The sequence below is a fragment of the Indicator indicator genome, chromosome Z, assembly GCF_027791375.1.
Source record: "Indicator indicator isolate 239-I01 chromosome Z, UM_Iind_1.1, whole genome shotgun sequence".
NCBI classification, from domain to species: Eukaryota; Metazoa; Chordata; class Aves; order Piciformes; family Indicatoridae; genus Indicator; species Indicator indicator.
Window position 1 is genome coordinate 53,197,436 of NC_072053.1, and position 15,324 is coordinate 53,212,759.

The 15,324-nt window shown below is 40.5% G+C and overlaps 1 protein-coding gene across 1 annotated transcript in view; it reads right to left on the reverse strand.

Moving 5' to 3' along the window:
* Positions 1-707: 707 nt before the first annotated feature.
* SLC28A3 (solute carrier family 28 member 3) overlaps positions 708-15,324 on the reverse strand; it is a 44,643-nt gene continuing 30,026 nt past the window's right edge. Inside the window, exons 13-19 of the mRNA XM_054397591.1 lie at positions 14,288-14,418; positions 13,314-13,482; positions 7,869-8,066; positions 5,222-5,303; positions 4,335-4,433; positions 2,746-2,869; positions 708-822 (exon numbers count right to left, since the gene is read on the reverse strand). Of these exons, the coding sequence (XP_054253566.1) occupies positions 708-822; positions 2,746-2,869; positions 4,335-4,433; positions 5,222-5,303; positions 7,869-8,066; positions 13,314-13,482; positions 14,288-14,418 (918 nt within the window). The remainder of the gene's footprint in view (positions 823-2,745; positions 2,870-4,334; positions 4,434-5,221; positions 5,304-7,868; positions 8,067-13,313; positions 13,483-14,287; positions 14,419-15,324) is intronic.

Genomic DNA, 15,324 nt, shown 5'->3' on the forward strand with positions numbered 1-15,324 from the left:
TTTTCACTGCTGTTACAACACAGATTGGGAAGAATTGATACAGGAAACTTTCCTTGGAGTTTGGACAATTCCATTCTTATGAATAACTTACAAACAGTGTCCAACCTCCTGGATACCTACATGGGCAGAAGGAGTGGGACAGAGGCACACGGTGGCTAGTCCTGAATTTGGATGCTTCAGTGACCAAGCTCGTGAGATGCACCAAATATCAGCAGCAAAATTCATAAGTAGCCATAGTTATGTGCAGAGATTTCTGAGAACAGAATAATTTAGTCTGAGCAGTAAAAACATTTCTTTGTTATCAGAAAAAGCATGAATACTATGAATGTATATCAATTTTTAATATTTTTTGTTCATAGCTTTCTGTAAGTGTCAGGGAATCCTCCTAATCTGAATTTCTTCTTGCCTATAGCAGTTCAGTTGTACACATTAATTGGTTTCAGAGTAGAAAGGAAATTAGGAGAATCAGTTTCAAATATGTTCTTCTTTTCTGATCTATAATGAGACAAAAGATTTCCAGCAAGAAGTGTCTTGCATTTATGGTAGTTTTATTTATGATTAATTCTAAACAATTCAATGGAATTGAACTGGTAAGAGACAGAAAGGAAATGGGAGTGGAGGATGGTTCACACTTGTGGAAAAGGAAATTTTTATTATATTTCTACCAAGATACACAGCTCTTGTTTATGATCTATCTCCTCAAAAATTTAAGGCTTCATCCAAGTGCAGTGCAAAGCAGGTTGATGCAGTATTTGGCAACATCCTTTCCAGGCACTCAGGCTGTAGTTTCCTCCAGAGAAGATCTCTTGTGAATGATTTACACTGGGGAAGGAAATAAAAGAAGAAATAAGATATATTGCCTTTCCTTTGTGTAAATCTCTGTCCTTCCCACACCCACATATAGACAGTACATGTATATACACAAACACACTTTCTCCAAAGCAACTTTAAATGTGTTAAAATTTTCATGAGTGAAACGGAAGGAAGATTTTTCCAAACATCAGCCATATCCCATGACGAGATATTCTTCCTTTTTGTCTGGTTGGTGCCTGGTTTTCTGTATAAAGTAATTTTGCCTCAAGTATGTCTTCCTCAGGTATTGCATCTCCAAAACACTTGCTCAACGTTGATTCTGGTGACAATAGAGCAAGTTCTGGTCTTTGTAGCAATTTGATAGAACTAAAATTAATGTGATAAGGAAAAATTTGACTGATGAAGAAACGTGATGAAGAAATATGAACAAAGGAATGTACCCAATATGACAGGGTTTTTTTTGAGCAAACATGTTTTTGACAGTGTTTCAGTGTTATGATAAACTCATTTGGAACATCAGATTGCAAGAATGGGAACTTCTTGCAGTGGTACACAACTGCTTACATTCAGGCAGGTAATCTGAATATCTACATGATTTTTTGGAAAAATACGATTTATATTATATTATATTATATTATATTATATTATATTATATTATATTATATTATATTATATTATATTATATTATATTATATTATATTATATTATATTAATTATATTTTTGTGAATAGTAGAAATCTAAAAATGTTACCATGACAATAAAGGCCACTTTACATATTACATATGCCCATATTTAGAGCTACATTTTATGCCAAGACATGGAAGACATAGATATATACATATCAAAAGAGTATGATAGAAAACAAAAAAAACATCTGAAGTAGAGGTGGAAATTTGACTTCTAATGTAAGGAATTAAACATCATAAGAAATTTCAAGTTGCCATGTCTTGATACTAAGATGTAGCAAGACACCTCCACTATACACAAAGCCCCCTGTGGTTTAGTTATGTGAGGAGGTATGAAAGTAGATCCAGTGAAATCAAAACAATCCTGAAAAAAGATTCCCCCTTGAGGATTTTGTGAAGAGAATCCTTGCAGGTTAGATTGCAGCAACATTGCTGTTACACTTGCATTGTATGTTTATATTGTAGGCAAACACTCAATCCTAGAGCACTGTACTAAAAGAAACATGAAAAGAAGGATGAAGTTCTATTAAAAAAAAAAAAAGACGAATTGCAATATGTATTTCTAAAATGAAGGTAAAAAAAGGCAACCCATTAAGACAGATTTAAAAAGGTTCTTGTCACAGTCTGCATGCATAGACCTTTGATTCTTTGTGAGATAGTGTCAAATATGTGTAAATATATTCCTTCTTTACTATTATTATTCCTTTTTTTCTCTCTCTTGTATAGGGAATTATCAAATGTGAATTACCTCAGAATATTTTTCTACTTCAAATCTATGCAAAATTTTCTGTGTAAACAGGCAGAATGACTGTTATCTTCAACCAGATTCACAAACAACAGAAGGAAAATCTACTGACCTTTTTTTCAGCTAGAAGTATGCTCAGATACTGTTTTTTTTTTTTTAATGTTAATATTTGATGACCCTGAGATAGGCCACTGAAACTTTGCATGATAAACTATCTTCAGCCTTTCAGGATGTCTGGACAAAGATATTCTGAGTTCTTTGTTTATTCTGTTTGGGGTTGGCAGGGAATGCCAGACACAAATGGAGAATATCATAAAGAATGTGTAACAGAGACTGCCCAGTTCAGCAGTGGTAAAATATTTTTTTCTTTACAAATGCAAGCTCATGGAAACCAGCCGCCTAAGTAAAAAAAGCCAAATACATGTAATAAAATTAGGCTTTTACAAAATATGTAAGCTCCCTAAGTCATGCTGATGGAAGGCTGAAGAGTTATTCAATACCTGGAGAAGAGTTGCTGGCAACATTCAGCTAACTGTGTGCTGTTGGCAGGGAAATCTGTGGAGTTGAAGGCATTTCCTAGTAAGATGTGGCAAGGAACATCCAGACCATAGCCAGTCAACATTCCTGTCAAGTAAGTAACAATTACATTACTGAATAATGAAGAGGAAGGTAAGACTTGGAGATGTCAATCATTGGAATATATATGATTGTCTGAAATATTCTGGCTGATACAATATCACCCTCTGAGATGCTTCTGTAATGGTGCAAGATCGAAACCTTTGAACTGTTTTTTTTTTTAATAGATGGATTAAAGAGAGTAAGCACCTTTAAAAATTATTATTTGTGTAGAAATTGTAGTAACCTGTTGTACTTGGACCATTTCAGTTGTTCCTCCTTCCCTCTTCTAATGCTACAAAAAAAGTATGCTAAAAGCTTTTTCACTTCTGGGCCAGTGTGCTTTCATTAGATAAAATGGAGGTATGCTGCATTTACAGCAGTTCAAGTAAATACAGGACCATTCATTTTGTTTTAAATGGAGATAGTTAAGGCTTCTTTATTTTTGTTTTGCTAGATGCTTTCCAACATTTCATATAAATAGTAATGTTAGAATTCATTGCAGTGATTCACACAACAAATGTGGAAGTGACAGCTCCTTCTTGTACATAGTGTTGTGGAACCCAGACATATCTTTAATATGTCCTTATCTTGCTGATACAGTAGGAAATGCTTTTCTCTGTTATCTTCTTCCAGGCCTAAGGAAAGCATTTGCTGTGGCAGGAGTGGGTGAAACACAATTTTCTTTCCAAAACAGATTTTATTGTTTTGGAAAGATTTACCAGTGTCTGTTCACAATTTTATTCTTAAGGCAAAGATTGTGAAATGACACATTTTAGTAAGGCTTTGTGATTCCTGAGTTATGCAGAACAGTGTCATGTATTAAAATGTTGGGAAGTGTTGTCAGACTAATGATGTTTCACTTGGACTAGTTCTATGACCTTCAGAAAGCAGTATAGTCTAATCCTTCAAATGTATATGTTTCTCTTGTTGCAGTAAACATGAAGGGTTAAGGAAGCTGTGGTAGAAATAGACATACTGGTTTTAGCTACGTAAAGCTTCAAGATCTTCACTGGATGATTATGAGTGCTTTCATCAGTTCTGTGTGTCACATACTCAGAAAGGAAAGCTGGTAAAGGGATTGTTAAATACTGGGGATAACTTTTGCCTGCTGAATCATGACTGTTCAATTGCTCAATCCTTTTAGTAATTAATACTATGCTTTTAAAAAAATTCCTCCCTAAAATCGTTGTTGCTTTGTGACTCCCTATTCACTTTGAAGGTAAAACTGTGAAAATAAGGATATGTTGCTGATACCCACATTAGGTCAGCTTCATTAACTTAAATGCTTACTGGGAATATTAACAATCCAAGATGTCAACCTAACATTAAGACAAAAAGTTGTTCAGCATATTGACTTTTAATCCTGCCAAATCCGAAAATACTAGTGATCGGGGCTGCCTAGCTGTGTACGGTACCAGCGCACTGCCACCCTGTGGTCACTGATTTAAAGAGACACTAAGTGGTACGGTACCTGCAACACAGGCTGTCATGAAACAGGAAACAGTTCCTGCAATCATTGCTCTGAAAGCACCACCAGCTATCTCCTTTTTTTTTGAAGGAGCAATACTTGCTAGGAAGAAAATTGAAGTGTATGTCAAACATAAATACATATACAGAAAATGAAACAGCCAGCTCTCCCACCAATAGCAGAATTGCCACCCTGCAATTTGAACCAGAAGAAAGGAGGGAAACGGAGATATTTCTAGCATGCCATTTGAAGGCTTAGTGCTCTTTCTGTTAAGAAGGCAGTTTGCATATAAAGCAGCAACCTTTGATTTCTTTGCCAGTTTGTCCATTCATGCCAGCCAAAGGCAGCTTTCAGAAACAAACTCCAAGGCACAGCACTGGTGTCTGGCCTCAGGGCTGTGTCTCCTGCTCCTCCATGCTGCCCCACTGCTGCCACTGCAGAGCCCACCTGGGCTCCAGGTTATAGCTCTCCACCCAGGGAAGAACCTAAATGGTGATTTTTTTCCCCATTCCCTAGAAACCTCCTGCATATATGTGACATTTTTACAGGAAACAGCCAACTTTGTCTTTCAAACCAGCAGTCTATAGAAATTTTTTGCTCCTCCTGAAGCCTGAGGCCTGTAGTAGCTCAGGCTCATATACTGAGGGCGAGACAGGGAAACCTATCTGCAAGATCTGGTTTCCTCACATTGCCTTCAGCCCCTTTCCCAGGACCTCCATACCAAAGCCCAAACACCTTTGGGAGCTCTTTCATGCACAGTTGGGTGGTAGGTCTCAGCAGAACAGTTATTCAACCCCTAATGTTTCTAAGCTTCAACCACAGCTTGTTGTTTTGTGAGTTCTCTTGGCAATCTGCTTGACAAAGAAATTGTCTTTGGGAAATGTCCTTACTCAGGCCTCCTACAACCAGTCCCAGTGAGCCGAAGTTGGCAAATCCACAAAGAGCATAAGTGGCAATGACTTCAGAGCGAACCTGGAAAACAAACAGATGCCATTTTGAGTGGCTTGAGACAGCCTATGTTGGTTTAGAGGTCTGAAAATATGGCTCAGGGTTCCAAGAACTGAAATGAGTCCAGTTTGCTTGGTTGCAGCCTCGCTATCTGGCTTTCAGCATGGTAGGCTCATCTTGTTGCTGAAAGCTGCAGCTTTTCATACCCACTGCCTAAGGATTCATAAATCATGTGATGGTTCTGTTTTTCATGCATATTGTTATGCTTTGTTGAAATATTCAGTACTAGTGATTAAACAAACAATAATTCCTATCTTACTAGTGTTAATTTAGCTGCTATTTTTGAAGGTGTGAGTCAGAGACCATTAACTGAGTTTCTTGTTCCTAACTGCAACACTCTATTGAAACCTCAAGTTTTGGTATCTGTCCCTGACTTCTTTGTCCCTCAACAAGCAGAAGGCTTGTGGTAGTTTTAGGCTATGCTTTGAAATTTTTCACGGATCTTGAACAGAAAGTAGTAAAATGTAAATAAATTACTCTCGGATGTAAAAAGGAAAATAACGATAATTCTGAACAATCCCCTTGGAGAGATATCTGCCATAAGATTTCTTATCTACCAATATCTACCAAACCAATTTCTCTCTTCCTGTGTCTTCACTCTGGGAAAGACTAACTTGCTTCTGCTTGACCTTGGCTGCAGTGTTTTGATGGGTATTAACTTCTCTGCTTCCGTTTCTGGACCCTTGTGTACAGAGGGGTAGGGGAGGAGGCAGGGAAGGGAGAAGCTGTTGCAGCTTCCCCTGGTCTTTGGCCAGGGAGGTACTTGTGCTGTTCATTAATTGTAAATATCTGAAAATATTGTAAATATTGTATATTTGCAAATATTCATTGCATTTCATTGTAGATTGTAGTTTTGTTTGTAAATATAGCTTTCATTTGCTTCCAACTGAGCTGGTCTGGCAAATTTAATGTTGGGGGGAATTTTCAACCCACCACATTACAAAGGCTTCATGTGCAAAGCTTCTCTGTGTGTGCTCCATGCTGTGCTCAGAAGACACAAATGATCTTCTAGAGAGCAGGTGCTTTTATGTCATAACACACAGAGGGATATTATGATTTTGGGATCCCCATTAGAGGTTTATTTCCTTCCTGACTTCAGCCACCTTCTTCCTCTTGGGCAACATCAGCTCAGTTTGGACTTCAGAGCAGGGACAAGGTTGGGTTGGCCTTTTTCCCCATGAAAGGACCCCTCATAACAGACAAAATTGCTTTGAGTGATACTAGTGTACAAACCTTCAGACAAACATAGTTCAAACATTTTTTTGAAAGCAGTAAACATAACAAATGGATTTTTGTCTCTCTGGCAACTCTGAATTCCTGTTTACTGTGTTTTGTGTTCAAGATGAAGATGCCTGAGTGAGTGTTCTAATAGTTTTCCTGTTTCCGTTTCTATTTTATGAAAATAAATTTGTAGATATTTTCAATCACTCTGCCCATAAGCAGGAAAATGCTTTCCAAGTGCCAGCTCCACCTGCTTTTCCTGGTAAGGGCTTTGTGTACTGTGATTTACCTGCTTTCATTTGCACTTTCCTAGCTCTGAAAACAGGAAGCCTTGTTATTGCTGACTCAGGTGAGGGAGTTCAGAATACCATTTGTTTGCTTGCTCTGACTGAATATCCATACCTGAATGTATTATAGAGTTCTGAAGCCAAAGACGATTTAAAAGTGGAGGTCAAACACACTCTCACCTGAACTGTTGTGCCATAATTAAAATGGTTAGTGGGTAATTTTTGCTAGTGTTATAAATCAGGTTATTTCTATATCAGAGTTTTAACCAAAGAAGCTAAAGTTTATAGGTATTAGAAGTGAACATGAAAGTTCTACATGATATATTACTTAAAAACCAACCAACCAACCACCCAACCAAAACAAATCAAACAAAACAAACCAACAAATACCCTAAAACAAAACCAAACAGACAACAACAAAAATCAACCCCGAAACCAAACCACCACAACAACAAAAACCCTACTAACAAACACAGTTGATGAGGTCTGCATTTTAAGACTGAGTTTTGGATTTAAAAAAAACCAACCTATCTATTCACTCATTCAGTAATTCAGAGCCATGTTCCTCTTGTAGAACACATCATGACTGTATCAGGCAGATCAAAGGTAAGCCTGGTCCTGGATCCTACTTCTGGAAATTCCTGGAAAACTGGTAATGGATGCTCAAGCAAGCATGTGAATATTTCACCAGACCACCTGGCTTTCTGCCTACACTTGTGAACTGTGTTCTTGTAATAAGGAATGCAAGTGGTCAGGAACATGTGTCTTGGTTTTTATATAAGACAAGTATCCACAACATCACACCAGATAATGAATACTAAACGCTGTTCAAAAGGAAGCTTTGTATTTGAGGTTTCTCCACACTCACATTTTGTCTTGATTCGAGGAGCAAAGGTCAGTGCAGGCATAAAGACACAGTTTAGAGTAGTATGCCACCATTACACTTTTTATGCTCGTATTAAAAAGTCTCTGCAGAAAAGTATAAATCAAATAGTTCTGTAGAATAAAAAATGGTACTTACAGTCATATACTGTTTCACACCATTAATGTACATGCTCCCACCCTTTTCTCGGTTGTGAATGAGTTCTGAGAGGCGCTCATATGCCAAAAATTCATTGAAGAAAGTTTTGTAACCTAGTAGACCACCAACAGTAAAACTGTCTTCCCAGTCTACACCCATCATGAAAGAGAACGGCATGAAGACATATGCACAAATGGTCTGCAAAATATTAAGACAAAGCAGGTCATAAATTCTCTAAACTTGAAACAAGGACAGATTTATTTCAGTAAAAGAAAACTGGCTTTGAATACTTACAGCTAACACATACGGGAAACAAAGGATTTTTAATAGTAAGGTATGCCTGAGTAATTTTTAAAAGACTAACCCAAAATCTAGGTATAGTAATTAGATATGCCTGTAATTTTACACCAAATAGAACAAAAATTTCTGTGCTGTTTTTTTTTTTCACCCTGAAAGGCCTTCAGACTGGTCATAGTGTTTGAAGCAAGGGAAGGCTGACTTAAGAGTTGATAAGTGAATTGAGAAGCATAGTTTTCCTGATGATTAAATCAAGCCTGTTAATGAACATGCTTAATTACCATGTTATTGGACTCCCAGGTGGTGTAAACAAAACAATTGTCACTGCATAGAAGCTTTGCATCTAACATAATTAAAGCCATACATGCTTTTTCTAATGCAAATTAAAAACAAAACAAAAAACACTATCACAGCAAAGCTTATTTTTTGTATTACAGAGAAAATAGCTCCAGCTGTGAAACAGTTTGTTCAGATTGTCCTTAGAGAATGTAATTGAGGTATCTAAACAGTTACTATTCACTATGGGTTTCTTTGTCCGCAAGATGTTAGTATTTCTTATATGGGATATATAGCTGACTACAATGTGTTTGTGGGTCTCAGTTCCTTGTGGGTTCTTTCTCTGTCTAAATTTTACTCCAGCTCACAACCATTAAAGTACCAGCCCTTGCATGATTGTGGCTGCATACTTGTGTATCTTTGCTGTGGGTGTCTGTGTTGTGGGATAGTCTTTGGAAACTGCAGGGTATCGTCTTAGTATTGCTGAAGCCACATATGCTGAGTATCTGTCCACTACTGCAGCACCTTTATCACCATGATATATCCTTGTTTCACACAAGATTTTACTAGGAACTTGCAAATAAAAAAGCCCCAAAACACTGAGGCAAGACTGTCACATTGGGTCAAAAATTATGTGTTGACCCGAGTTAAAAAAAAGAAACCCTGTTTAAAACTTGTTGGCTCAGCTAAGTAATTTGGGTGCAGTTTTACAATTTAACTGTGTTAAGAACTAGGAGATGCTGAGTAAGCATGGCTTCAGACAGAGTGTAAATATGGGGCCTTGTCCCATATCTATATGAAGCTAGTGAGCTTTAAGAGATTGATGAGGCTTTATGAAGCTGAAGCCACTTTAATGTTTATCCAAGGGAGATGGTAATGGCTTGGCAAGCGTGTAACAAAGAGATCTGCTTCACTGGTATTACAGTGGAGAGCTGGAATCCCCCTCTCACACTGACAATAACCAGGCTAGCTCAGTTCGGAGGCAGATGAAGCTGTATGTACAGGCAAACTACAATCTATGATGAAATGCAATGAATATGTACAAATATCAGGAATCATTCCTAATTAACAGGAAATCATTCCTGATTAATAAGTGGCTCAGAGGCTGGTGTCACCAACAAAATTTTGGGTTCATTGATCTTGGGGAACTCTATACGGCCCAAACGTCTGCTAGCAACAGATGGGGTACACCTGTCACAGAGGGGGAGAAACATCTTGGCACACAAGCTGGCGGGGCTTGTACAAAGGGCTTTAAACTAGGCTTGAAGGGGGAGGGGAGTGAGCACAACATTACTAGAGATGAACCAAAGGAAGCTGAGTGTGGTAGGCCACTGACAGGGGCAAAACCAGCAGCCCAGCTGAAGTGTATGTACGCTAATGCACGCAGCATGGGTAACAAACAAGAGGAGATGGAAGTCTTGGTACAGGAGGAAAACTATGATGTTGTTGCCATCACAGAAACGTGGTGGGATGACTCTCACAACTCAAGTGCTGTAATCAAGGGCTACAGACTCTTCAGGAGAGACAGGAGAGGGAGAAGGGGTGGAGAAGTAGCCCTGTGTATTAGGGAGACTCTGGACGTCATGGAGGTTGAGACTAAGGATGATCAGGTTGAGTCCCTATGGGTAAGAATTAGGGGAAAGGCCAACAAGTCTGACATCCTGGTTGGAGTCTGTTATAGACCACCTAATCAGGAAGAAGAGGTTGATTTAATTTTCTTCAAGCAGCTGGAGGCTGCCTCAAGATTGCTTCCCCTTGTTCTTGTGGGTGACTTTAACCTGCCAGACATCTGCTGGGAATTGAACACTGCAGAGAAGAGGTAGTCTAGAAGGTTCCTGGAGTGTATGGAGGATAGTTTCTTATCCCAGCTGTAACGTGAGCCTACCAGGGGTTCAGCCCTGCTCAATTTGCTGTTTACAAATAGAGAAGGGCTGGTGGGAGATGTGGTGGTGGGAGGCTGCCTGGGGTCCAGTGACCATAAATAATTGAGTTTTCAATATATGGTGAAACCAGGAGGGGCAGCACCAAAACCTCCACCCTGGATTTCTGGAGGGTAGACTTTGGCATATTGAAGGAACTAACTCAGAAAGTTCCTTGGGAAACAGCCTTTAAAAACAAAAGGGTCCAGGAAGGCTGGACTTACTTCAAGAAAGAACTCTTGAAGGCACAGGAACAGGCTGTGCCCATGTGCTGGAAAGGGAGCCGATGAGGGAGACAACTGGACTGGATGAACAAGGAGCTTCTAAAGGAATTAAGAGAAAAAAAAGAGGGTGTATCACCTTTGGAAAAAAGGGGACGTATCCCAGGAAGAGTTTAAGGACATTGCTAGGTCTTGTAGGAAAAAAATTAGAGAGGCAAAAGCCCATTTAGAACTTAGACTGGCCACTGCCGTAAAGGACAATAAAAAATATTTCTACAAATATATTAATGTCAAAATAAGAGGCAAGGACAACCTCCACTGTATGCGGAGAGGAATATAGTAACAAAAGATGAGAGAAAAGCAGAGGTACTTAACACCACCTTTGCCTCAGTCTTCAATAGTGGGACAGGCTGTCTTCAGGACAACTGGCCTCCTGAACTGGCAGATGGAGTCGGGGACCAGTATAGTCCCCCTGTAATCCAGAAGGAAGCAGTAAGGGACCTGCTGACCCACTTGAATCCACACAAGTCCATGGGACCTGATGGGATCCATGCTAGGGTCCTGAGAGAGCTGGCAGATGAGCTGGCCAAGCCACTCTCCATCATTTATCAGCAGTCCTGACTCACAGGTGAGGTCCCAGATGACTGGAAGCTGGCCAGTGTGATGCCCATCCACAAGAAGGGCCTGAAGGAGGAAGCAGGAAATTACAGACCTGTCAGCCTGACCTCAGTGCCAGGCAAGGTTATGGAACAGGTCATCCTGAGTGCAATCACACAGAACCTCCAAGATGGTCAGGGGATCAGGCCCAGCCAGCATGGATTCAGGAGGGCCAGGTCCTGCCTGACCAACCTGATCTGCTTTTGTGATCAGGTTACCCACCTGGTGAATGTGGGGAAGGCTGTGGATGGAGTCTACCTGGACTTCAGCAAGGCCTTTGACACTGTCTGCCACAAGAAGCTCCTGGCAAAGCTGGCAGCTCATGGTTTGGACAGATTCACTCTGAAATGGGTCAAGAACTGGCTGGAGGGCTGGGCCCAGAGAGTGGTGGTGAATGGTGCCACATCCAGGTGGCAGCCAGTCACTAGTGGTGTCCCCCAGGGATCAGTGCTGGGCTGCATCCTGTTCAATATCTTTATTGATGATCTGGATGAGGGGATTGAGTCCGTCATCAGTAAGTTTGTAGATGACACCAAGTTAGGAGCAGGTGTTGATCTGTTGGAGGGTAGAAGGGCCCTGCAGAGGGACCTGGACAAGCTCAATGGGTGGGCAGAGGCCAATGGGATGAAATTCAACAAGGCTAAGTGCAGGGTTCTACACTTCAGCCACAACAACTCCAAGCAGTGCTACAGGCTGGGGTTGGAGTGGCTGGAGAGCAGCCAGGCAGAGAGGGACCTGAGGGTGCTGGTTGATAGCTGGCTGAACATGAGCCAGCAGTGTGCCTAGGTGGCCTGGAAAGCCAATGGAATCCTGGCCTGTATCAGGAACAGTGTAGCCAGCAGGACAAGGGAGGTTATTCTTCCCCTGTACTCAGCACTGGTCAGGCCACACCCTGAGTCCTATATCCAGTTCTGGGCTCCTCAATTCAAGAGAGATGTTGAGGTACTGGAACATGTCCAGAGAAGGGCAACAAAGCTGGTGAGGGGCCTGGAACACAAACCCTATGAGGAGAGGCTGAGGGAGCTGCGCTTGTTTAGCCTGGAGAAGAGGAAGCTCAGGGATGACCTCATTGCTGTCTACAACGACCTGAAGGGAGGTTGTAGGCAGGTGGGGGTTGGTCTCTTCTCCCAGGCAAGCAGCAGCCGAATGAGGGGACATAGTCTCAAGTTGTTCCGGGGGAGGTATAGGCTGGATATTAGGAGGAACTTCTTCACAGAGAGAGTGATTGCCCGTTGGAATGGGCTGCCCAGGGAGGTGGTGGAGTCACCCTCATTGGAGACGTTCAAGAGAAGACTGGATGAGGCACTTAGTGCCATGGTCTAGTTGATTGGATAGGGCTGGGTGATCGGTTGGACTGGTTGATCTTGGAGGTCTCTTCCAACCTGGTTGATTCTATGATTCTATATGCACTATTCACAACATTACAAATATGTACGATCAATAGAAAAACACAACAAAGCTCCCTGGCCCTCCTGGAGGGGCTGCGCTTCTTCCTAAAGGGGCCTTCCCCCGGCCCCTTCCCAGAACAAGCAAAGAGGGAAGAAAGCCAAGAAGCAGAGAGAGGTTTGTTAAACTCAGCTCAACAAGGTCAGTATGCAAGTGTGTGTTATATCCAACCAGAAGAAGAGTGGAGCAGACAAACTAAGAGAGACGGACTGCCTGAACCTCATTTTGAGTACTGACACTTAAACATGTCTATCTCTTCAATGGAAGTGTTTAGAATAATCATTACTTTGCATTCTTACACCCAATAGTGATTTATTTACATTCTTTCACTTTTCTGCTCGAACTTTGTGAGGAAAAATTAAAGACACAGTCTTAAAGCCATCACAGTTGGTAAGCAAGCTCATCACAAGGAAACTATATATGGACTGATGGATACAGAAATATTTACATAGCAACACTTTTACTTTGGCTGTAAACACATTTTTCAAGAACAGGCATACAAAAATAAACACTTTAAGATCATATAAACCAAAACAAAACATTTCCCCCCAAAAGCCACACACAAACTTAATCTGAGAAAGACAAAATATGCATGTATATAAGCTGCATGAAGGACCTGGAAATCGTACCTCAAAGCTCAGTTGTGGATAGTCAAACAGGTTGCCCACCCAAGAGAGGGCTGAGTCAACAAAAGCCAGCAGGGAAAGGAAGGAGATCAGATTCACAGCGATGTTTGCTACCAGCTGGATGGAGGTAGAGGCACCTTGACTAGCTGCTTCTAGCAGGTTCTTTGAGTCACTTTATTAATGAAAAGAAAGCCAGAATGTGAGTATTTTTAAATTCAAGAACAAATCACAGAACTAAAAGTTTCATGGATTTGATGAGAAATCTACTGCCAGAGCTATCTGTTCAGTCACAGAAAAACAATGATAAAATGAAACAGGTTTTTACTCTTGATCTTCATATGAACTACTGGGAGGGTATGCTTTTGGTGCCTTGACGATGAATTCTGGCACATTCAGGCCAAGATCTGAATCAGTTCTCGGTACTGTGACTGCTTGTGGCACAGCTGATGTGAGGGAGCGGGCACTGCTTTTCTCCCAGGCAGCCTTTGCAGGCTGTTTAGGAACACCTTCTTCCAAGACTTTTTGCTTTGCCTCTTGTTCACCGAAGTGAGTGAGTTTCCCTGCAGATGTGCAAAGTTTGCCGCTGTCATGTTGAAATGTTTGCTCCATCTTTGCTTTTGTATGTTTGCATTTACAGATGTGTTACAAAGCAAAGACGGCAACAGAGCAAATGAGAAAACCTCTTGGTGGCTCACCAAGGAAGGTATTTCCCTCTTTATTTCAAGATTTTGCCATCTGACCCAGATCATTCACATCCCTGTGCTGTCCCAACAGGCAGTGATACCTCCATACACTGTAATGGGGCATGCTGCATGTGAATTCACAAACTATTCATTTGTGGTCTATTGGTGCACAATTAATTTATTGCTTGCACATCCACTGTGTATTACCCCTTAAATTTTATATATGAGGAGTTGTTTATTGGAATCTCATTTTTGCCTGAGTAGTACTCTTAACTATAGCCTTGACCAGCTTACCTTTTTGCCATTTGTAGGCCACTTGTCAGAGTTACTGCAGGCTGTTCAGTTTCAGGCCAGAATAGTTTGGATATGGCTAATGATGCTGGTGCTGACATGACAGAAGCAGTCAGTATATGTGAGGCAGAAATCTGGAACCAGGTGACAAGATAATGCTGTGATAACTGTATCATGTACAAACATGGAGGAAAGCAATTAAAGTTTTTTAGATGATTGGTTGACTTTCTACAGGGGCTTATTGAAGTGTTCACACTGCACATAAGGAAAAGAAGAGAGTGAGTTGTACATGAGAAAGTCAACTGGAGACAAGGAAAGTCTAAATAATTAAAAGTATTGGAGTAATCTTTCCAGGAGGCAAGGCGCTTCACTCCATTCTAGTGGCAAGACAGAAGGCAAAACAAGTCAGAAAACCTAGGTCTATTGAGTACAGATGGATGTATCAATAGCAAAGCAGAGAGTAATACAAACGGTATGCCTTGCAGTAGCAGAACATCATTTTGTCCCTTGAAGCTGTGTTTAAAAAAAAAAAGTTTACATGGCCTAATGTAAATTGTTCTATTTCCCTTTCACAACTTGCACAAATTTCTACACAAAATAATTTCTTTAGTAACTCCTGCAGTATTTGCATCTTTCTTTTTCTTCTTTTACTGTCTTGACCTTTTTAGTCAACGCTTGCCTCTGCCTCTCCAAAGTATTTTATTCAAATATGGAACTAGCATATTTATCAATATCCCTCAGTGACTCTGATCATAAGTCATACCTTCCACCCTGTTTTTCTGGCTTTGTGCTGCCAACTCTTTAGCAGACAAGATACTTCCTACTTGTGTTCGTACAGCATCACTAGAAACTCAGTCACAAGTCAATTCTTTAGGCTCAAACAGCAGGGACAGTTCTTGAAGGAGTTTATATCACTGCCAGAGAAGTGGGAAGATTGAGAGTATATTCCATACATCAGCTAATCTAGACTGTAGGAAAGTATACAAATTTATATAGTATACAAAGTATCTGAAGTAATTTCCTTGCACCTGTGGTGGGAA